General features: G+C 42.1%; 1 protein-coding gene across 1 annotated transcript; it reads right to left on the minus strand.

Annotated features, from left to right (window-relative positions):
• Positions 1 to 14,126: 14,126 nt before the first annotated feature.
• LOC147582967 (GTPase IMAP family member 7-like) lies at positions 14,127 to 21,406 on the minus strand. The gene is made up of 2 exons (XM_086686833.1): positions 21,306 to 21,406; positions 14,127 to 15,580 (listed from the first exon to the last, which is right to left on the minus strand). The coding sequence occupies exons 1-2, from the start codon at positions 21,331 to 21,333 to the stop codon at positions 14,688 to 14,690; spliced, it is 921 nt and encodes a 306-aa protein (XP_086542959.1). The 5' UTR covers positions 21,334 to 21,406; the 3' UTR covers positions 14,127 to 14,687.
• Between the last annotated feature and the right edge of the window lie 1,295 nt (positions 21,407 to 22,701).

Genomic DNA, 22,701 nt, shown 5'->3' on the forward strand with positions numbered 1-22,701 from the left:
GGTGACAAATTCCTTCAGTTTTTGTTTGTTTGGGAAGACCTTTATCTCTCCTTCTATTCTAAATGACAGACTTGCTGGATAAAGGATTCTCGGCTGCATATTTTTTCTGTCTAGCACACTGAAAATCTCGTGCCAATTCTTTCTGGCCTGCCAAGTTTCAAAAGAGAGATCAGTCACGAGTCTTATAGGTCTCCCTTTATATGTGAGGGCACGTTTACCCCTTGCTGCTTTCAGAATTTTCTCTTTATCCTTGTATTTTGCCAGTTTCACTATGATATGTCGTGCAGAAGATCGATTCACGTTACGTCTGAAGGGAGTTCTCTGTGCCTCTTGGATTTCAATGCCTTTTTCCTTCCCCAGTTCAGGGAAGTTCTCAGCTATTATTTCTTCAAGTACCCCTTCAGCACCTTTCCCTCTCTCTTCCTCCTCTGGGATACCAATTATGCGTAGATTATTTCTTTTTAGTGTATCACTTAGTTCTCTAATTTTCCGCTCATACTCCTGGATTTTTTTATCTCTCTTTTTCTCAGCTTCCTCTTTTTCCATAACTTTATCTTCTAGTTCACCTATTCTCTCCTCTGCCTCTTCAATCCGAGCCGTGGTGGTTTCCATTTTGTTATGCATTTCGTTTAAAGCGTTTTTCAGCTCCTCGTGACTGTTCCTTAGTCCCTTGATCTCTGTAGCAAGAGATTCTCTGCTGTCAGCTATACTGTTTTCAAGCCCAGCGATTAATTTTATGACTATTATTCTAAATTCACTTTCTGTTATATTATTTAAATCCTTTTTGATCAGCTCATTAGCTGTTGTTATTTCCTGGAGATTCTTCTGAGGGGAATTCTTCCGCTTGGTCATTTTGGATAGTCCCTGGCGTGGTGAGTACCTGCAGGGCACTTCCCCTGTGCTGTGGTGTATAACTGGAGTTGGTGGGCGGAGCCGCAGTCAGACCTGATGTCTGCCCCCAGCCCACCGCTGGGGCCACAGTCAGACTGGTGCGTGCCTTCTCTTCCCCTCTCCTAGGGGCGGGATTCACTGTGGGGTGGGGTGGCCTGTCTGGGCTACTTGCACACTGCCAGGCTTGTGATGCTGGGGATCTGGCGTCTTAGCTGGTGTGGGTAGGTAAGGTGCACAGGGGCAGGAGGGGCAGGCTTATCTTGCTTCTCCTTAGGTGATCCACTTCAGGAGGGGCCCTGTGGCAGCAGGAGGGAGTCAGATCCGCTGCCGGAGGTTTGGCTCCACAGAAGCGCACAGTTGGGTGTTTGCGCGGAGCGAGCAAGTTCCCTGGCAGGAACTGGTTCTCTTTGGGATTTTGGCTGGGGGATGGGCGGGGGAGATGGCGCTGGCGAGCGCCTTTGTTCCCCACCAAACTGAGCTCTGTCGTCCGGGGGGCTCAGCAGCTCTCCTTCCCTTTGTCCTCCAGCCTTCCCGCTTTCTGAGCAGAGCTGTTAACTTACGACCTCCCAGACGCTAAGTCGCGCTTGCTGTAGGAACACAGTCCGTCAGGCCCCTCCGCTTTTTGCAAGCCAGACTCCGGGGCTCTGCTTGGCCGGCGAGCCGCCCCTCCACCCCGGCTCCCTCCCGCCAGTCCGTGGAGTGCGCACCGCCTCGCCGCCCTTCCTACCCTCTTCCGTGGGCCTCTCGTCTGCGCTTGGCTCCGGCGACTCCGTTCTGCTAATCCTCTGGCGGTTTTCTGGGTTATTTAGGCAGGTGTAGGTGGAATCTAAGTGATCAGCAGGAGGCGCGGTGAGCCCAGCGTCCTCCTACGCCGCCATCTTCCTTCTCTCCTGGAGGTATTTTTCAATTGATGATTAAATCTACTTCAAGGAGATGATTTTATTTTATGTAAATTAAAATTCAATAAAGCTGAAAAATTGCAGCATTTTAGTACAACTGGATGCATTTAGGATAATCCGTCATGGTAGATTTACATGATTTTTTTAAGTTTATTCATTTATTTTGAGAGAGAGAGAGAGAGAGAGCATGAGCAGGAAGGGGCACAGAGAGGGAGAGAAAGAATCTCAGTCTCCATGCTGTCGGTGCAGAGCCCAAGACAGGGCTTGAACTCACAACCCATCAGATCATGACCTGGACCAAAATCAAGAGTCTAAATTTAAACTCAAGACATCTAATGCACTGAGCCACCCTGGAACCCCAACATTATTTACAATCACCTGAAACTGGCTACAAGCTGTCATCCTCCTGTGTCCATGCCCCATTACGATATGAATTTGTATCTTTTCTCATTCACAGATCGAGTCTATTTCTGCATCTTTTGGAGCTCAAAGCCTCAAAGGTCTTGCAGTTTGCCTTTTGACAATGTCTGCTTCTTTACACATTTCTTGTTTCTGTTTTATAATTTGACACCTTTTTTCAACCCATGTCCTCCCTCTCATGCATTTAAAAATATCTGTAACACTTTATTAGAAATGACATAGTAAAGAGAAGAAAGGATGATTCCTATGCACCTCACAGCTCAGTACCCAGGAAGTCTGTAGTCTACAATCGACGTTGGCCCAGTTCCCAGAACCTTCTCACAAGAACAAGCATGGTTGTTGTCAATTTACCGGTGCACAGCCACACTTCTTTCTTGTCTTCACTGCAACCATTTCCTGCTGCATCTCCTTCTGTTTTTGTCTTCTGGTGACAAAGGGTTGTGAGCACCTCACAGCACACAAGGTTGAGGTGCAAGGCCCATGTCCCCTACCCAGCCCTGCAGTGGAAGCCTGCAGCATTTTGGTACAATTGGATGCAATTAGGATAATCAGTTGTTGTAGATTTACATGATTTTTCAAAGTTAATCATTTATTTTGAGAGAGAGAGAGAGGGAGGGAGGGAGAGATAGCGTGAGCAGGAAGGGGCAGAGAGAGCAATCTACAAACTGGGAGAAAATGTTTGTGAGTCACATATCAGATAAAGAAAGAACTTGTGTATATACTTGATAAAGATCTGACAAAGAATAGAATGTGTCAAGAACTCTGAAAATTCATTAATACAAAGACAGTCCAATTTAAAATAGAAAATACATTTTCGACATGATTAAAGTATGTATACACCAGTGAAACCATCATAACAAGCAAGATAGCGAACTCATCCGTCAGCCACAAAAGTTCTTCATGCACCGCTCACCTGCCCATGTCCCTTAGGCACCATTTATGTGCTCTGCACAATATGCACAGCAAACTGTTCCTGATGTGAACATTTGAGTGGCCAGGCCTAGATTCAGAGCTTCAGGTCCTTAAGAAGAAGGTTTTCTTACCATCAATGCCACCTTCTGCAACATGGTCATTGTTGATCCCAAACCCCAGAGAATTCAGTCCAACTTAGGAAGAATTTCAGATAATCAAGATACTTCTTAACAAGAAGAAAGAACTTCAGAACAATTGCTTCAGATATTCCATTTTGTATTTTTGTTCATAAACATAGACGAGGCTGAAAATAAATAAATAAAATAAAATAAACATAGATAGACCACTGTTTTAAAAACATGCCAGAAATTATGCAACCTCACATCCACATTCACAAATGATTACAAATGCACTCTGGGTTGTTGTTCATGGACTATGTGCACAGCACTTTGGCAAATGATCGCTGCCTCTGGAACATGCATCTTCAGGGCTCATCACTCGCAACGTCTCTGAAACTCCCTCAGCAGAGTCGTCTTCAGAGTTAAAGGCGACAATGGAAGACAAGTCTCTAATGTGTAGCTTCTTTTTGCTTCCAAACACTAGCATGCTTTGGTCACTCACCCTATTTACCAGATTGAGATTGTCAAAAATGAAATTCATTCTCAAAAGGCCAAGTTGTGGTCTCTAAGTGTACTCAGAAATTTAGCCCCAGCCACGCCACAAGCTTGCCGGCAAAGTCACCCACACAGATGTAAAGATCATGTCCATTCGCTGCTGTGCTCTTGACCGCCTGTCCTCTCCTCGGACACAAGGATGTGGACACTCCTTGGCACAGATTTTTAGCTGGTCAAGTCTTGGGTCTGATTGACCTTGAATAAGTAAGGCCCAGGGCCCAGAGGGACCCTGACCCACCTGAGATATTGGAGGCCCTACTCCACCTCTCTGAATCTCTAGATTCTCTGTGATTTACACATAAATGTCCCTCCCTGGTGGGATGTGGGAACTTCCTGTCAGTTCTCTGCACAGGCAAAGTGCCTGTCACCTGGATTCCCAGTGCTACACTCATAGGAAACACACACCTCAGTTACAGGATTAGGATCGGCAAGATCTTGGGGTTCTTCTCTACTGGAATCTCCTCTCCATCAAAGTCCTCCTGTGTGCAACTATGTGATTAAATAAGAGGGATGTCACAAGACAGGAAGAGAAGACACTTATTCTTTCCTCCCATCGGCCCTTCAAACTGGCTCCATCCATGCCACCTGGGGGAAACCTTACACAGGTACTGCCTTAAGCAAAAACCTCTCCAATCACTACTGGTCACATTCATGTACTCAAATCCTCTAGTGTAATAATCACACTCTCAATTTCACTGAGGGGTGGGGCGCCTGGGTGACTCAGTCAGCTGAGCGTCTGACTTTAGCTCAGGTGATGATCTCGAGGTCCATGGGTTTGAGCCCCACATTGGGCTGTGATGACAGCTTGGAGCCTAGAGACTGCTTCAGATTCTGTGTCTCCCTCTCTCTCTGCCCTGCCCCTGCTCATGCTCTCTCTCTCTCTCTCTCACACACACACAAATAAATAAACACTTCAAAAAATTTTCAGGAGTTAACATGGCAGAGAAGTAAGGGAATCTGAAGTTCCCTCGTCCCTCAAACACAGAAGTATTGAGGCGAGAAGTCTTGAAATTCCAGGAATCCAGGCTACAGAGTGACAGAAACATCTCCAGGGGCCCATGGGGACAATGTGATGGGCCATAGATGCATGATTTCAAACTGGGAGAGATAAAAAAGGCAGCGTAGGAATGGAGGGGAGGGATCCCCTTCTGCAGAAAGACAAAAGAAAGCGAAAGAGAGGTTGCAGAAGTGGAAGGTTGTATTTGGACAAGAGAAAAAACATGGGTTGGGGAACAGAAAAAATGGAGAAAGTACCAATTTTTAACTTCAGGCTTTCTCTGGCCTCTTTGTGTACCTGGGGAGGAGGGGAGCCAGCCCAAGCTCTGTATCCAGCTCGCAGGCACAGTTGGAGAGAGCAATCCCCTCCCTTGAGTGCTGTGGGAAGAAGGCAAATAGCCATTCCAAGGACAAAGGACACTGCACGACCCCTCCACCACCCAGAAGCCCTTTGTGACCATACCCTGGAGTGACACTATGCCAGAACTGGGGCACGTGGAGCAGGATCCTTTAAGACATTGGGGTTTGAATCCCAGCCGACTGCCTGGCAGAACCAAGATCCTGGAGCGAAACAGACTGCCCACTCATGCTCCTGTGGCACTGTGAGGACAACCTGAACAGAGTGGTCTAGGATGCCTGCTCTGGGGAGGAGAGACTGGGGTGTCACCATTTTACTCCCCATCACCAGCCAGGTGGGGCTTCAGGGAATGGACAATGGATCGACAGTGGAGGTGGACCTGCTCACACCAAAGCATGCCCCTCTGCACCTGGTAACTGTGTGTCTAACAGAGCAAGACTCAACACTGACTGAACCAGACAGTCCCTCCTCCAGACAAGCACAGGCACTGGATACAAGGCACCATCAGATATTGGTCCAGTAGTTTTGCATTCCCTGATTTGATTCTTGGTCAATTTTTATTTTATGTATGTATATACATATATATTTCTTCTTCTTCTTTCATCTTTCATCTTTCTTCTTCTTCTTCCTCTTATTTCTTCCCTTCTCTAGTCTGGTTATTCTGGTTGTTGGTTTGTTTAAGCAGACATTTTTAATCTATTCTCTTTATGCCTCTTCTGTATCTCCTTTATTTTCCTCTCTCTCTCTCTCTATGGACTAAGCCATAAAGTTTCTCTGATCTCTGTTTGGTCAATTTTTTTTTCTTTTCCTTTTCCCTGCCCCTGTCATTTCTCTCTTTGTATGGGATAAGGCCTCTTACACCACCACCACCCCCATTAAAATTTTTTTTTCCAGGGATACTTCAACAAACAAATCAAAGCACTCCTGGTGGAAGGTCCAAACCACCACTAGGAATAGGGAGATAAAGTAATCAGAGTCTAAACGACAGAGAGCACAAAACACACTCCAAAAATACCTCTTGAAGGGCCAGGCCCTGGACAACATTATGACCCCCTGTTTTAATATAATAGTCTTCACAGGAGCAAGACCCATAAGAAGCTATTAAAACACATAAGGGACAGAAAACTAGGCAAAATGATGAAACGGAAGAATTCTCCTCAAAGAAATTCCAGGAAGAAATGACAGCTAGAGAATTGCTCAAAACAGATATAAGCAATATAACTGAGCAAGAAATTAGAATGATAGTCATATTACTGGGCTTGAAAGAAGCATAGAAGACAGAAGAGAATCTATTGCCACAGAGATCAAGGAACTAAGAAATAGTCACAACGAATTAAGAAATGCTGTAAATGAGGTGCAAAATAAACTAGATGCAGTGACAGCAAGGATGAAGGAGGCAAAGGGTAGATTAAGTGAAATAGAAGACAAAATTATGGAAAATGATGAAGCCAAGGAAAAGAGAGATAAGAACATACTAGACCCTGAGGGGAGAAATAAAGAACGAGGAGATTCAATGAAACATAATAATATCCATATCATAAGAGTTCCAGAAGAAGAAGAAGAAAAGAGAGAGAAAAAGGGAAGAAGGTTTACTTGAACAAATTTTAGCTGTAAACTTCCCTTATCTGGGGAAGGAAATGGACATCCAAATCCAGGAGACAAACAGAACTCCTTTCAGATTTAACAAGAATAGATCTTCTCCACAGAATATCATAGTGAAACTGGCAAAATACAAAGATAAGGAGAAAATTCTGAAAGCATCCAGGGACAAACGGGCCTTAACCTACAAGAGTAGACACATAACGGTAGTAGCACACCTATCCACTGAAACTAGGCAGGCAAGAACGGAGTGGCAGGAAATATTCAATGTGCTGAATAGGAAAAATATGCAGCCAAGAATCCTTTATCCAGCAAGGCTGTCATTCAGGATAGAAGGAAAGATAAAGGCTTTCCCAGACAAACAAAACCTGAAGGAATTCATGAACACTAAACAAGTTCTGCAAGAGATCCTTATGGGGACTCTGTGAGTGGAATGCTGCAAAGACTACAAAGGACCGGAGACATCACCACAAGCATGAAACCTACGGGTAACACAATGACACTAAATCCATATCTTTCAATAATCACTCTGAAGGTAAATGGACTAAATGCCCCAATCAAACACATAACATATCAGAATGGATTAAAAAAAAAAACCAAGATCCATCTATATGCTGTCTACAAGAGGTCCATTTTAGACCTGAGGACACTCTCAGATTGAAAGTGAGGGGATGGAGAACAATCTATCATACTACTGGAAGTCAAAAGAAAGCTGGGGTAGCCATACTTATATCACACGAACTAGATTTTAATCTAAAGGCTGTAACAAGACATGAAAAGGGCAATATATCATAATTACAGGGTCTATACATCAAGAAGAGCTAACAATTGTAAATGTTTATGCTCCCAACTTGATTGCACCCAAATACAAAAATCAGTTAATCACAATTATAAGTGATCTTATCAATAGAAATTCTGTAATTGGAGGAAACTTTAATTCTCCACTTACAACAATGGACAGATCGTCTGGGCAAAAAAAATCAATGAAGAAACAATGGCTTTGAATGATACAGTGGACCAGATGGACTTGACAGATATTTCCAGAACTTTTCATCCAAAAGCAGCAGAATTCTTTTCGAGTGCACATGGAACATTCTCCAAAATAGATCACATCCTAGGACACAAAACAGCCCTCAACAAATGTAAAAGAACAGAGATCATACCATGCATATTTTCAGACAACAATGCTATGAAACTTGAAGTCAACCACAAGAAAAACTTTGGAAAGCCTCCAAATGCATGGAGGTTAAAGAACATCCTACTAAAGAATGAAAGGGTCAACCAGGCTCTTAAAGAAGAAATTAAAACGTATATGGAAGCAAGTGAAAATGAAAACATGACTGTCCGAAATCTTTGGGATGCAGCAAAGGCAGTTCTAAGAGGAAAATACATTGCAATCCAGGCCTATCTCAAGAAATAAGAAATATCCCAAATACAAAATCTAATAGCACACCTAAAGGAAGTAGAAGCAGAACAGCAAAGAAACCCCAAAGCCAGCAGAACAGCAGAAGAAGAGAAATAATAAAGATTAGAGCAGAAATAAAAAATATAGAACGCCCCCGCCAAAAAAATACAGTAGAACAGATCAATGAATCTAATAGCTAGTTTTTTTCTTTTCTGGAAAAAACAAACAAAATTGATAAACCCCTAGTCGAGCTTCTCAAAAAGAAAAGAGAGAGGACCCAAATAGATAAAAAGCACAAATAAAAGTGGACAGATCACAAACAACATCACAGAAATACAATTGTCAGGGAATACTATGAAAACTTACATGCCAACAAACTGGACAACCTGGAGGAAATGGACAAATTTCTAGACACCCACACGCTACCAAAACTCAAACAGGAAGAAATAGAAAATTTTAACACACCCATAACCAGTGAAGAAATTGAATCAGTTATCAAAAATCTAACAACATATAGGAGTCCTGGGCCATATGGCTTCCTAGGGGAATTCTACCAGACATTTAAAACAGAGTTAATACTTATCCTTCTCAAGCTGTTCCAAAAAATAGACATGGAAGAAAGCTTCCGGACTCATTCTGTGAAGCCACCATTACCTTGATTCCCAAACCAGACCGAGACTGCACTAAAAAGGAGAATTACAGACCAATATCCCTAGTTAACATAAATGCAAAAATTCCTAACAAAATACTAGCAAATCAAATTTAACAGTATCTCAAAAGAATTATTCACCACGATTAAGTGAGATTCATTTCTGGGCTGCATGGCTGGGTCAATATTCTCAAATCAATTAATGTATTACATCACATTAATAGAAGAAAGGATAAGAACCATATGATCCTGTCAATGGATGCAGAAAAAGCACTTGACAAAATATAGCATCCTTTCTTAATAAAAGCCCTCAAGAAAGTCGGGATAGAAGGAACCTACCTTAACTTCATAAGAGCCATATATTTAAAGCCCACAGCTAATACCATCCTCGTGGAAACAAAGTAAGAGCTTTCCCCCAACATCAGGAACATGGCAGGGATGTCCACTCTCATGGCTGTTGTTTAACATCATGTTGGAAGTCCTAGCCTCAGCAAGCAGACAACAAAATGAAATAAAAGGCATCCAAATTGGCGAAGAAGTCAAACTTTCACGTTCCACAATGACATGATACTCTACATGGAAAACCTGAAAGACTCCACCAAAAAGCTGCTAGAACTGATACATGAATTCAGCAAAGTCACAGGATACAAAATCAATGTACAGAAATCAGTTGCCTTTCTATATACCAATAATGAAGCAACAGACTACTTTCCTACACCATACACAAAATTAAACTCAAAATTGATGAAAGACCTAAATGTGAGAGAGAAAACCATTAAAACCCTAGAGAAGAAAACAGGCAATAACCTCTTTGACCTGAGCCAAAGCAATTTCTTGCTCAACCCGTCTCCGAAGGCAAGGGAAATAAAAGAAAAAATGAACTCTTGGGACCTCATCAAGATAAAAATCTTCTGCACTGCAAAGGAAACAATCAACAAAACAAAAAGGCAACCAATGCAATGGAGAAGATATTTAAAAATGACATATCAAATACAGGGTTAGTATCCAAAATCTATAAAGAACTTACCAACCTCAACACCCAAAAAACAAATAACCCAGTGAAGAAATGGGCAGACAACATGAATAGACACTTTTCCAAGAAAGACATCCAAAAGGCCAACAGACACATGCAAAGATGTTCAACGTCACTCATCATCAGGGAAATACAAATCAAAACCACATGGAGATGCCACCTTACACCGGTCAGTGTGGCTAAAATTAACAACTCAGGAAACAAAAGATGTTGGCGAGGATGTGGAGAAACGGTAACTCTCTTGACTGTTGGTGGGAATGCAAACTGGTGCAGCTGCTCTGGAAAACATCACGGAGGTTCCTCAAAAAATTAAAATGGAACATCCCTACAACCCCGAAATAGCACTACTAAGAATTTATCCAAAGGATACAGGAGGGCTGATTCACAGGGGAACATGTACACCAATATATATAGTAGCACTTTCAACAATAGCCAAATTATGGAAAGAGCCCAAAAGTCCATCAACAGAAGAATGGATAAAGATGTGGTTTATATATACAATGGAATACTACTTGGCAATGAGAAAGAATGAAATCCTGCCTTTTGCAACAACATGGATGGAACTGGAGGGCATTATGCTAAGTGAAATAAGTCAGTCAGAGAAAGACAGATGTCATACGTTTTCACTCATATGTGGAGCTTAGGAAACTTAATAAAAGACCATGGGGGAAGGGAAGGGAAGAAATAATTTCAACCAGAGAGAGAGGCAAACCATAAGAGACTCTTAAATACAGAGAATGAACTGAGGGTTGATGGGGGAGGGGGAGGGGGGAAAATGGGTGATGGGCATTGAGGAGGGCACTTGTTGGGATGAGCACTGGATGCTGTATGTAAGTGACGAATCATAGGAATCTGCCCACAAAATCAAGAGGACACTGTATACACTGTATGTTAGCTAACTTGACAATTTATTGACAATTGTCAAGTTAGCTATATATATATATATATATATATATATATATATATATACAAAAACTTTTCAAAAAATGTTGCTAAAGGGTAAATCTTCTACTGTCCCTGGCATCCCTGGCATGTGCCTGCTCCCAGAGAAGAACCTGCAGTGTAGACAGGGCTGCTTACAGCTCTCCCCACGCTGCCATTCTCCTCCTCTCCTTGCCCTGGCTCTGATTCTTCATGGGCTGGAGGAGAAGAGGCAGAAACACTGAAGATGAGTCAAGTGTAGTCTGGCCTTGGTGGGGGGACAGTGGCAGCATTCTTGTGGCTCTTTTCCCCGTGGAACACTGTTAATAGCCTTCAGAGTCTCCTCTGGGAATCTGAAATCATAAGCCCAACAGAAGGCCACTCTCTCCTCTCCCATCACTTGCTACAACGTCTGTTCCTAGTGCCGGACTTCCAGAACTCTGATGCACATACAAGCTGCTGGGATCCCTGCTGGGCCCCTGGGCAAGTCCCCTTCAAACTGGCTTTGGGTGCCTCCCTCCCATGTGGCCCCATTTGATATATGAAGAACACATACTTTTGCCCCCCTGTTAGTGAAAGTTCTGACTGTGTCCAAGACCTCCACCACCATGTGTACTCTGCTCCCTCCACAGAGCAAAGCAACAGCCTTCATGTATCCCATGACCACCAGGCAGCAAAGCCAAACTCCGAAGGACACACAACAAGTCTCTTAACGTACACCGTCCACACCCCTCTGGCAGTATCAAACTCCAGAGGCCGCCTCACTAGGTTTCAGGAGAGAGAGAACCTCCATCTCTCTGGACATGACACAGAGAGACGACTCCCAGTGGGGCCTCCCTTACATAGTCACACGGTTACACCTGGGCCACCTTCTGCCCTGGGGAGACGATTCTGCCACAGATGGACTCCAAGAAGTGAGCAATACTAATTTGTCATTGTCCCTATAAATTAAATGTTCTAGTTTAAAAAGCCCTTTCCTCTTGGGATGCCTGGCTGGATCATTTGGAAGAGCATGTGACCCTTGATCTCATGGTCATGAGTTGGAGCCCCATGTTGGGTGTAGAGATTACTTAAATGCTAAAACCTAACAGAAAAGGTCCTTTCCTCTTGACCCCTTCAAATATCTATCAAACTAGTTGAAGGACTAAACCTCACAAAACTGGTTCTTGCTTCTTCCTTTGGGCATCCTATATGGATCTTCTAGCATAGAGTTTTGGACTGCGGGGTATTGGCAATTAGTAAAGATTCAACTGATATTAAGGGAGATATTTATGTTACCCCGAGCCTTTCATATAGCCTTCTGACCCATTAACTTTTACGTCATTTACGTCATTTACATTGGACCCTAACTTTGACATCTGATATTGAACTTGTCACAAACCTAACTGAACACTGTTGCTCCTGACTGTATCCTTCCCCTGAAAATCTTACCTGTCACCCTGAACTTTCCTGTTTCTGAATAGAAGCATGACCATCATACCCATCACCCACATGGACACATCCTACACATCCTTCACAGTAGACTTCATACCCTAAATCTTTCCTCAGGTCTTCCTCTAAAAATCCTAGTGTAAATTCCCCATCATGAGTCATGACTATCACATATTTCAACAACAGGGATCATGCACACATTAAACACTGGAAATTCCACAGTCTTCAGCACTGAAATAGAACCACATTCAGAGAAAACTGGAATATAAAATATGTTAAAAGAAGTGAGTGAGCAATATTTCGATTGTCAAGTGAAGAGATAATGATTTATTTTATTTACTCGTTTTTTCTCTGGGTATGTCTTACCTTCCAAAAAAGAATCTAAGGTTGGGAGAAAAGAAATCAGCTTACATAAGCTGCACATTCAAATGGCCTGAACACAGGTTAATTATATTAAGAATATTTCTGCATATCTCTGGGGGAAAATATCTTTTAAACGACTCTGAAATGAAAAAGGAGAGGGCAGGAATACTTTGCTCTTTAGACATACTATCACACAGATAAGTCACTTACAAGGAAGTACTTTTGAACATAAGAACTGCATGATGGCAAAGAGTACTTTGGTCTCACTTTGTCATTTGACACATGTTTTCTCAGGAGAGGATTTTTCTTCTGTGTTGCTTTTACTGCATTCTGAATACTGGTGATGAATCTTAGTATGAGTGAGTATTTAGAATCATAAATTTTCCAGACTTAATCTCTAATCCATCTCCCGAAAAGTCACTGATATGGTACATACTCTCAGTCATGTTCACAGAAAAACAAAGGACAAATAAAAATTCTAATAATTTGGATTTGGGTTGTCTGCAATCCTTGTGAGTGACTGACAGTCACCCATCTAACTTTGAAGTGTCTCTATTATTTTAGCAAGACAGAACCTTTCATCTACTTACTGCAAATGTCACAGCATGGAAGGGTAAAGACAGATTTTTCTGGTGTCAGGAAACAAGCACTAGAGGGAATGAAAAACCATCAACAACAGTAAAAATGCTCTGATAGAGAACTGGGTACCGTAAGATTTATCAATCAAATTCTCACAGGAAAATGATAGTCTGCTCTCATTAGGTACTTGGAGAAAGTTTAGAGAAGGGGCCTCTTACACACTGTGGACACAGGGAATTTGGAAACCACAGTGACGTTGATAGTATCGATAAGAAAATTGAGTCCCACCTGAAGGGGTGAAGAAAGACTGGAATGCAGAAGAAGAGTTGGGTAGAAAGGCCACCAAGGGAGGAGCTGTGACCTTTGGCGTAGGGTTGCAGTTAGTCAGAGATGGCCCTGCAGAGATAGAGGTGGAAGAATGGATACCCCAGCCATGCTTTTCTACTTCCACAGGGCCTCTGACTTGGACTTCCCATTGGCCAGTCTGGCAGAAGTCAGAGAGCAAGAGATCCCACCGATGTAGTGCAACTAGATCAGCCTCAGGGGGCAAAGAGCTAGGGTGAAGTGTGATTCTGCAGAGGCAAATGAAAACTATGTGGCCCAGATGGGATTTTTCAGATACAAGTGGAGACATTTTAAGTCAGGATGGTCCCTAAAACAGAAAAGAGAGAAACACAGTAAGAGAATCCTGTGACTTTCAGATCTCCATGAACCACAGAACAATCTTTCCAAAGAAACCCGATACCTCCGTAACATAGTACTTGTGGCAATGCGGTGCAACGACGCATGTGACCAGTGGTTCAGACATTTAACATGTGCAGGATTCCTGATTTGAATTTTCCTGAGTCTTTGAACTCTATATGCCTTTGCCTGATTATGCCAACTTTGTGTGAAGAGGGACAGGTGGGAAGGGAAGGCGGTGGGGACTGAGAGCTGGGAAGACGCTTCATTCTGGTTAGTTCTCACTGCATAACAAACCATTCTGAAGCTCACTGGTTAAAAACAAAAACCATCATTTATTTGTTCTCATAAAGCTGCAATTTGGGCAGGACTCAGTGGGAATGGATCATCTTTGCTTTCTGCAACTTCGCCTGAGATGGCGGGGCATCCGGAGGGCCCGCTTCCGGGACAGCCGGAGTTGCCTCATTTGCATGGCGGGCAAGTTGGTGTGAGTCACAAATGAAAGGTGAGCTGGGAAGTGGGCCAGTGACTTCAGGCCCTCTGCATGGGGGCCTCTCAAGAGGCAGCCTGGGCTTTCTCACAACATGACAGTCAAGTTCCAAGGGCAAGAACCCCAACAGGGCAAGGAAGCATTGCCCATATGTAACCTTAGAGTCACAAGGTGTTGCTTCAACCATCTGCTATTAATTGAAATGGTCCCAGATCTGCCGAGCTCCAAGGTAGAGGACACAGGCCCCGCAACTCAGTGACAGGAGTAACAGGGTCAGGTTATAGGAAGAATAAGTAGAAGCTACTGTCACAGCTCTCTATGGAAACTACAATCTACCACTATGGCAAATCATCGTAAATTCAGAAGAAAAAACGAAATGGTCTTTACTACCAAAACATCTGCCATATTTTTGAAAGCAAGCTCATAATCCCATTTGAACCATCTCTAAATAATCCCTTCTCAGCTTCTTCCCTGATATTTTTTATTTGTTCAGCATACTTCATCTTTAGCCATTTTATTTTTTCCTCCCGTTCTTCCTGTGATTTATCAGCATATTCCTTTTCTACTAGTTTAATTTCATTATTTAATTGATCGGTGTAGATCTTCTTCAGGTCTTCTTCCCGTTGCTTCAGCCTCTTCTCTGTGTCCTCGTAAATGGCATCGGTAAAGTAAGCCCCTCCGTTGCTCCGCACCATCTCCTCTATCAGCTCCACCAGCTCCTGCACTTGAGCTTCCTTCTCGGCCTCTGAGGCTCTGTTGTTGAAGGCACAGTAGCGGTTCCCACACTCGCTGATGATGTTTCTTAGCTTCACATCTGAATCTGCCAAGAAGTCACTCAGGCTCTTCTCCTCCAAGACATCTTTGTGAGTGAGCAACACAATCATGTGCTTCAAGGCTGGCTTCCCAAAGACAGTCTTGATCAATGCCGTGGTCTTCTGCTCTTCCTCCGTGTAGCGGCCCACCTGGAGGACCAAGATGATGGCGTGGGGCCCAGGGCAGGAGTAGAGGACACACCGGCTGATTTCCCTGCACGTCGTATCCAGGGTCTCCTTGGTGTCAAAGAGCCCTGGGGTGTCAACAACAACAAGTTTCCTCCCCTTCCATTTCTTGGATGCTTTTTGACACTTGGGAGTGACAGCATGGGGAGCAACTCTAGACTCAAAGACTCTACTCCCCAGGATGGTGTTGGCCGTTGCGCTCTTCCCACTTCCAGTTTTCCCCACCAGAATAATCCTCAGAGTGTTGTCCTGAGGATCCGCCATGTCACTACCAGGAGTCTCTGTGGTGTAAAGGAAAGGAAGGAGAAGAAAAAGAGTCAAAGAAGGTAAGTGGAAAGCATCACCTCGCTCTTATGACCTATGTGTTCCTCTCTGAAATCCTGCAGTAGTCTACTATCCATGTAGGTCCCATATAGACAGAAAGATGAGACAATTCAATCACCATGGAAAAACAACAAAGTAGTTAAAGAGTTCCGCTACAAAAGAGTATCAGGTCCAGATGGTTTCATGGGGATCTCACTTAACTTTTCTTAAACTATTCCTGATGACTTAAAACAGAAAGAAATCTTTCCAGTTCTTTCTATGACATATGTATGATATTGATCCCAAAGGTTAACAAAGATTTCACCAATAAATAAAGCTACAGACATGTCTCATTTGCGAATACTAATGCAAAAATCCCAAATAAATTGTCAGACACTAAAAAGTAAAACCCCACAATTAAATGTGATTTATTTCAGAAATAGTAGGGTGGTTGAATATGAGAAAATGGATTGTTACAACACATCCCCTTTAGTAGATTTAAGAAGAAAAATACCTTCATACAGGACAGACATTACCCCAAATTCAACACTGTTTTAATAGATACTTCTTTAACGTGATTTTATAGAAATATAAATTTTAAAAAATTTGTCACCATTTTTTTCTCTACAGCTAAAATAGTTGACTGTAAACTTCATTTGGATGAATGAAGAAACGAAATTAGCCTGTACAGTCAAAAAAGAGAAGAACGATGAAGGAGGGTCAGCTCTACTAGATAGTACAATATTATAGCCCCTATAATTAAGGCAGTATGAAGTGTGTGTGAACCGAGACAAACCGAAAACAAAAACGGACAATTCAGAAATAGACCAAATTGGTCGACTATATTCATGAGTATCCAGTTCAATTGTATCGTGTTACATTTATCTTCCATAAGGCAGCATCTCACAGCAATGGGGAGACAGATGGACTAATAACCAGCATTGGGATAACTACAAAACCACACAGAAAAAGACAAAACTGCACCCACATCTTCATGCCATTCACATGCTAAATACGTTAGAAAATACACACTAAAAATCAATCCACATAAATACTAGAAGAAACTCAGACAAAACCTTTGTAATCTAGGCGCGGGCCAAGTCTCTAAGATTTGAAAGATTGTAAGGAAAAGGATTCATACATCTCACTACATAAATCTAAAAGACAATGGGAGACAACGAACACCATAGACAATTAAAATACGAATGTCAGACTATATCAAAGAGGGTTAATTCTCCTCTTATACAAAGAATACATAAAGGTACAGAGACAAATGTCCAATAGCTCAACAGAAAATGGAGCAAGACATATGAATAAACAGTTCAAAGAAAAAAAAAGGAATGTCAATGCTCCTCAACTATGTAAAAATATATGAACATTCACTTAGAGAAATATGAACCCAACAAAGGAAAAGAAAAAACTAAATATAACAAATTAAAATTACACTGAGATACTATTTTTCCACTAACAGATTTGGCAAAAGTGCAAAAATTTGCTGCTATAATCATTCGGTAAAGGTTTAGAGGAAACAGGTTCTCTTCTCCATGGCTAATGAGAATAGAAAAACAGTCTAAAACCTACAGGGGAGAAATTAGCAATATCACACAAATCACATATACATTTATTCTTGGATTGTGAGTCCCAATTTTAGGATTTATGCCTGTAGTGGTTAAGGGCAGGTCACCCCTAAACTTGCAACTTTGGCATACTATTTCATATAAAAGTACCTTAAGACACAGCCTGTGTGGGAAGATTACTAAGACCCTCTTCTGTCCCCATGCAAGCAGGAAACAAATCTCCCATGTAAAAGGTCCCCTTGCTGTCCAGGAGGTAAAGAGACACTCTCATGACAAGGGACGGGGATTTAGAGCCAAGAAGACTGTATAAACAGCCTACTACTTTCTACTAATTTACTACCCCAGCCCAAAGTCTGTTTAGAATTCCTCCCTAACAGATGCTCCCAAAGTTAAGTTTTCCTTGTTTTGTCAAGCCCTCACAGATCCATCGTCTCTTTGCCTAAAAAGTACAAAAACTGCCTGCCTTGGTCATCTCTCTTGGTCTTAGTTTCATTACTGAGCATCTGTGCACACTGCTTTTTTTTTTCTCTTATTTATCTGCCTGAAGTGAATGCAATTCTTAGTGCAGCTGCAAGACCTTGAAGGACAGAGGAAGAAGTTCCCCTTCCTTATATCCCAGAGCTATACTGACAAAAACACAGGAAAAGATTAGGCATATTTTATTCTCTGCGTCACTATTTGTAATAATTAAAGACCAAAAATCTACCAAATGCCCACTAGTAGGGGTCTTATTGAATAAACCAAGGTACATACACACAGCGATGTACTATCCAACTGTAGAAAGGAATAAGAAATACCTCTCTATGCCGGGATGGAGAGATCTCCAGGATATTTCATTAAGCAAAAAAAAGGCAAAGTGAAGAAAATAATATTTAGTTTACTGTCATTTCTCTAATGGGGAGGAACATGAACTGTAGGTACAAAATACAACATATATTTCATGCACATGAAGAAGCAATGGCAGATCATCTGAACTGCCACCAAAGAAGTTACTGACAGAGGGATGGGAGGAATAAGGCGGGGGACAGGGTAGAAGCTGGAAACTACTTTGAATATACTTAGATTTCATAGATTTGTCTTGAAAGCATGTACTTCCTTCCTTTTGAGAGTTCAAATTACAGCTCTTTTCCTTTATGAGAGACCTACATGTGTACCTGCTGTTGCTGGCTGACATAAATTCAAAGAGGATTTTTCATTTGTACCAAAAAAAGCTGAACACGAATACAATGCTCCGCATTTGTTTCACAGCCAGTTGAGCTAATAGAGAGGACGAGTGGGCCATTGTCCACACCAGCTGCCAATCACCTTCCCCGGGAACCTCACACAGGGGTTCACCATCCAGCCACCAGAGCTGTGAGCCAGATGAGCACGTGGGCTTTCTCTCAATTGAATGTGTGCATCTGTTAACAAGTTGTGTCTAAAAGTATCAGAAACACATAAGGGAGGTTATTTGGGGGAAATCTGGGAATGCGCACCCTTTTTCCATGTACATTGATGGTAATTGCTTCTCTCCTTTATGTCATTTTGTTTCATAAAAGATTTCATAGGAACGTTCTGCTTGCGGATAGTGAGAAACATCTGTAAATAGCTTACATAATTATAAACAAAAACTATATTTTAAGATAACTGGTAAAAATCAAAAGCAAATGCAATACATAGTATTTGGTGTAATAGACAAACCACACAAAGAATTGGTCCAAGAAACTTGAAAATGCAGTTGCTTCATTGGCTATTGTCCTAATGGGATACAGTGTAAGGCCAAATAGGGGGGAAAAACGTCAAGAAAATCTCAAATTGCTTTCAGGAATCCTGTCCTATTCTTAGCTTTTTGTGCACATGTGTAGTTTTGAAGCCCAAGGACAAGCCCAGTGGCAATGAACACCCTTAGCGCCCATACTGTGCCCTTCAAATGCCATTTCCCTCCAAAAACATTAGGACTCTTAGGAGAAGGTACCGATTCCATTTCTGGGCCAAGAAATGTGCAAGTGGATCCTAGACTATCCTAGTCACACTAAAAAGTGGGGATGCTATCAAAAACAACTCAGACCGTGGGACGCCTGGCTAGCTCTGTCAATACAGCATGCATCTCTTGATCCCACGTTCATGAGTTCTAGCCCCACATTGGGTGCAGAGATCACTTTCAAAAAAAAATGTTTGGATCTTACCGAAAGGACTACAGAACCAACTTGAAGAGGCTGACTGGACAGAGATGAGGTAATTTGACTATCAATGAGAATAATAATTTCAATGGATTAAAATTCATCAAATATGTTGAAGTTCATGAATTCGTAACAATACCATCATCGCGAAAGAAGTGAAGTGTTCTCTTTGGGGTATGCTAGGAAATGATGTCATCAGTCTGAACATGGACAAAAAAGATTCAAGCATTCCTTTTGTTTTATTAACTACACCTTATGGAAATGAAAGTATGATTCAGGGGAACTTTCTCTTTAAAGGATTATGCCATCCAATAAATGAAGAAAGAATGATAGAATTATAATATTATAATTTGCGACCGTTAATGAAAGAAAATTACTCTAAGCTATCATTACTGTCTGCTACATTCCAGAAAGAGACAGAAGAATATATAAGGTGCCTTCTGATGGACGTCTACAACTGCACCTATGAAATATTGCCACCCAAATAACCAGGCAAGCCTTAATCTGATCAAGCCTCTCCTTAAATTTAAATTTATACAAAACACGGAAACTAGAAGAACATGTCATATGACGTCTTGAGGATTTAATGAGCAAAATGTACACTGTCCAATTCTCTTGGAAAAAGAACCAACCATTTCTTAACCAAAAACATTTTACAAAAAGAAACAGGAAGGTGAAAACTTATTTCTCAAATTAAATTTAAGAGATATGAAAGAATCGAAATTTATGAACCTTATGTGGAGCTGATTTCAATTTTAAATTCTAGGAGACGATCTGGGAATTGGAATACACCTGGTAATTTTTTAAAAATTCTAATTGCTTTCTGAACTCTGATTATGGTATATTTTAATGACCTTTATCTTCCAGACATACATATGTAAGTAATTACTGATAAAGTGATAAAATTTTTAGTATTCTAGTAATTTAATACTTTTTAGTATTCTAATGTTTAAAGTGTATGTATGTATGTATGTATGTATGTATGTATTTAATCTCTACACCGAGCATGAGGCTCAAACTCACAACCCTGAGATCAAGAGTCCCATGCTCTTCCCACTGAGCCACATAGGCGCCCCCACTCTGATTTTTGAAATGAGGAGATTGATGTGGCTCAGAAATGCTGAGGAAGTTGCCCAAGGTCACTGCGTTAATGGGCTTTGGGCAGAGAATGGATCCAATGCAAAGTATGTCTGACCCTACACTCATGCATAACCCTTGCACACTCTGGTCTCTTCTTGGTTCCTTCTCAGGTCCTTGATTCTACATTTCTGTTTACATTGGATCAGAAATAGATCATGGGAGGCCACGGGAGGTAGTTCACTCTCTGTCCAGAAACGTGAACTGGTAGCAACCCTGGAAATAGGGAAGGCAACCAAAGGGCTTCACGCACATTTGTTTTCTATAGAATAGTTCATTCTCTCCCCCATGGCACCCCTTCCTTACCTCCTCTGTTACACTGTAGATCACACCATTTCTCTGTTACATGTTGGAAAGGACACAGGCAGCTGAATTCTAGGCTTCCTGTGCCATTTGTGACCTGGGTATCCCGGGGAAGTTAATAAAACCACACGCACACCATCTGGGATTCAGATTTTCTTTCAGGAAAAAAGAGGGATTGGGACAGACTGCTCTCTAAATTGCCTTCCAGCTCTAAAGACCTGCCTTGAGGACACTAGTTTCCCAGTAAGGTAAATGGATGGGGTGTCAGGCAGCACTCACTCTGTCATGACAACAACTGATGGAAGATATGCTGTTAGCAAGTTTGTCCTGCTAAATAGGAGATGTGTGGACATGGGGCAATCAATCTCCTTACTCCCACTCTTCCTCCCCCGGGACCACGTGGCAGCGTCCTGTTTGCTGGGCTGCTGGCACGGTACTTGGTCCCCTCTCAGACCAGAACCCACACCCATGCACACCCCTATGTCCTGCTGCCCCTCACAGTTCCATTGCTCTGAGGCCAGGCTCACCTTGTTTTGAAGGAGCTGAGTTCCCCATTGCTCTCCAAAGAACCTGTTTGAGCTGCTGCTTTTGCTTTCACTGTGAGGAAAATGTGTTTCACCCTTTAAACCTCTCAGGCAGCAAGCTCAGATTGGGTGGAGCTACTGAAGAAACTATTTGGCTTTAAAGAGACAGAAATATTGCCCTATAATTGGAGGAGTCCTTTAGTTTTACCAAGGTGTAAGCTTTTTCTCCATGTGCCTGCTGTCACACCAAATTTTCCAAACCTGTATTTGTTGTTTGGGGTTATACTGGTGGGTCCCAAAGGCCCTTATTACATGACACAAATCATGCACACAGAGCCAGGCATGGTGTTGGATGATCTTCTCTGCATGGCGTGGGAGACTCTGGCATGATTCTAGGAAGAAGAAACTCAAATGCGTGGCTAGATGTGTCCAAATTTAGAGCCTGGGATACTTCCCAGTGATTGTATCATATGGGTTTTCATGATAGTCTTTCATGAAGGTCTGAAGTTACTCATTAAAAATTTGCCAGACTTCAGGTGCAAAGCCAAGAGTCTAAACCATTGGGATCCAAGAGGAAAAAAAGGAAGATGTGGCCTGGAAAAGTCTTCCAATGACCATACACCTTTTCTAGTTTTCTTCATATGGTTCTTTCAAGCCCCAAAATATGCATGACCTGACAAGAAAAGATGCACCCAGGGAGGAGATCAAACTTTCCCCTACAACCTTCCTACTTTCCTCTACCCCAGACCCAGGCACAGGTAGATTTTCCCAGATTTAGCCAGTGCATCCACTCCAACCTGCTCTGGAAACTTTGAGATGATAGACAGATGGTCAAACTTCTCATGGTTGACCAGCTGTTCCAATTGTCTGTTGCATCATCATAAAATTATAATGTTTTTGATATAATATTGATATAATATTTTTGTTCACTACATTAAGACATGGGATTACTTGATGCTCACACTTGAAGGTGGGTACTAAGAGAACTAAATGTGGCAGGAAGTAGTGTACAATGGGGTGGCAACCCATGGAGGGAAGCAGCTAGATTCGGAAATTATTGTATTAATACTATATTATTGGTCCATATTGTTAGACCAGTTATTGGTGCTAATGACTTGGAGGGCCCCAGGTAACTGTTTTCCAACTTGCAATAAAGACACAGACCGGGACCAGCTATGTAATTTGCAAAGTCTGGCACAAAAGGAATATGCCAGGCCCTTTGTCAAAAACAAACAAAAAAAATTAAGAATTTCAAGATGACATCAATAGAATAGTAAACCCTTCTAAGTACAGGGCCCTGTGCAACTGCACAGGTCACATACCCATGAACTTGGTCTTGATGAGGCTGCATACAGAAAAGTCTAGAGGAGAGCTAGAATCATATTTCCTCCCCAAAATA

Source organism: Puma concolor, chromosome A2 (assembly GCF_028749965.1).
Source record: "Puma concolor isolate L17-30 chromosome A2, mPumCon1.1.hap2, whole genome shotgun sequence".
In the NCBI taxonomy this organism is placed as follows: domain Eukaryota; kingdom Metazoa; phylum Chordata; class Mammalia; order Carnivora; family Felidae; genus Puma; species Puma concolor.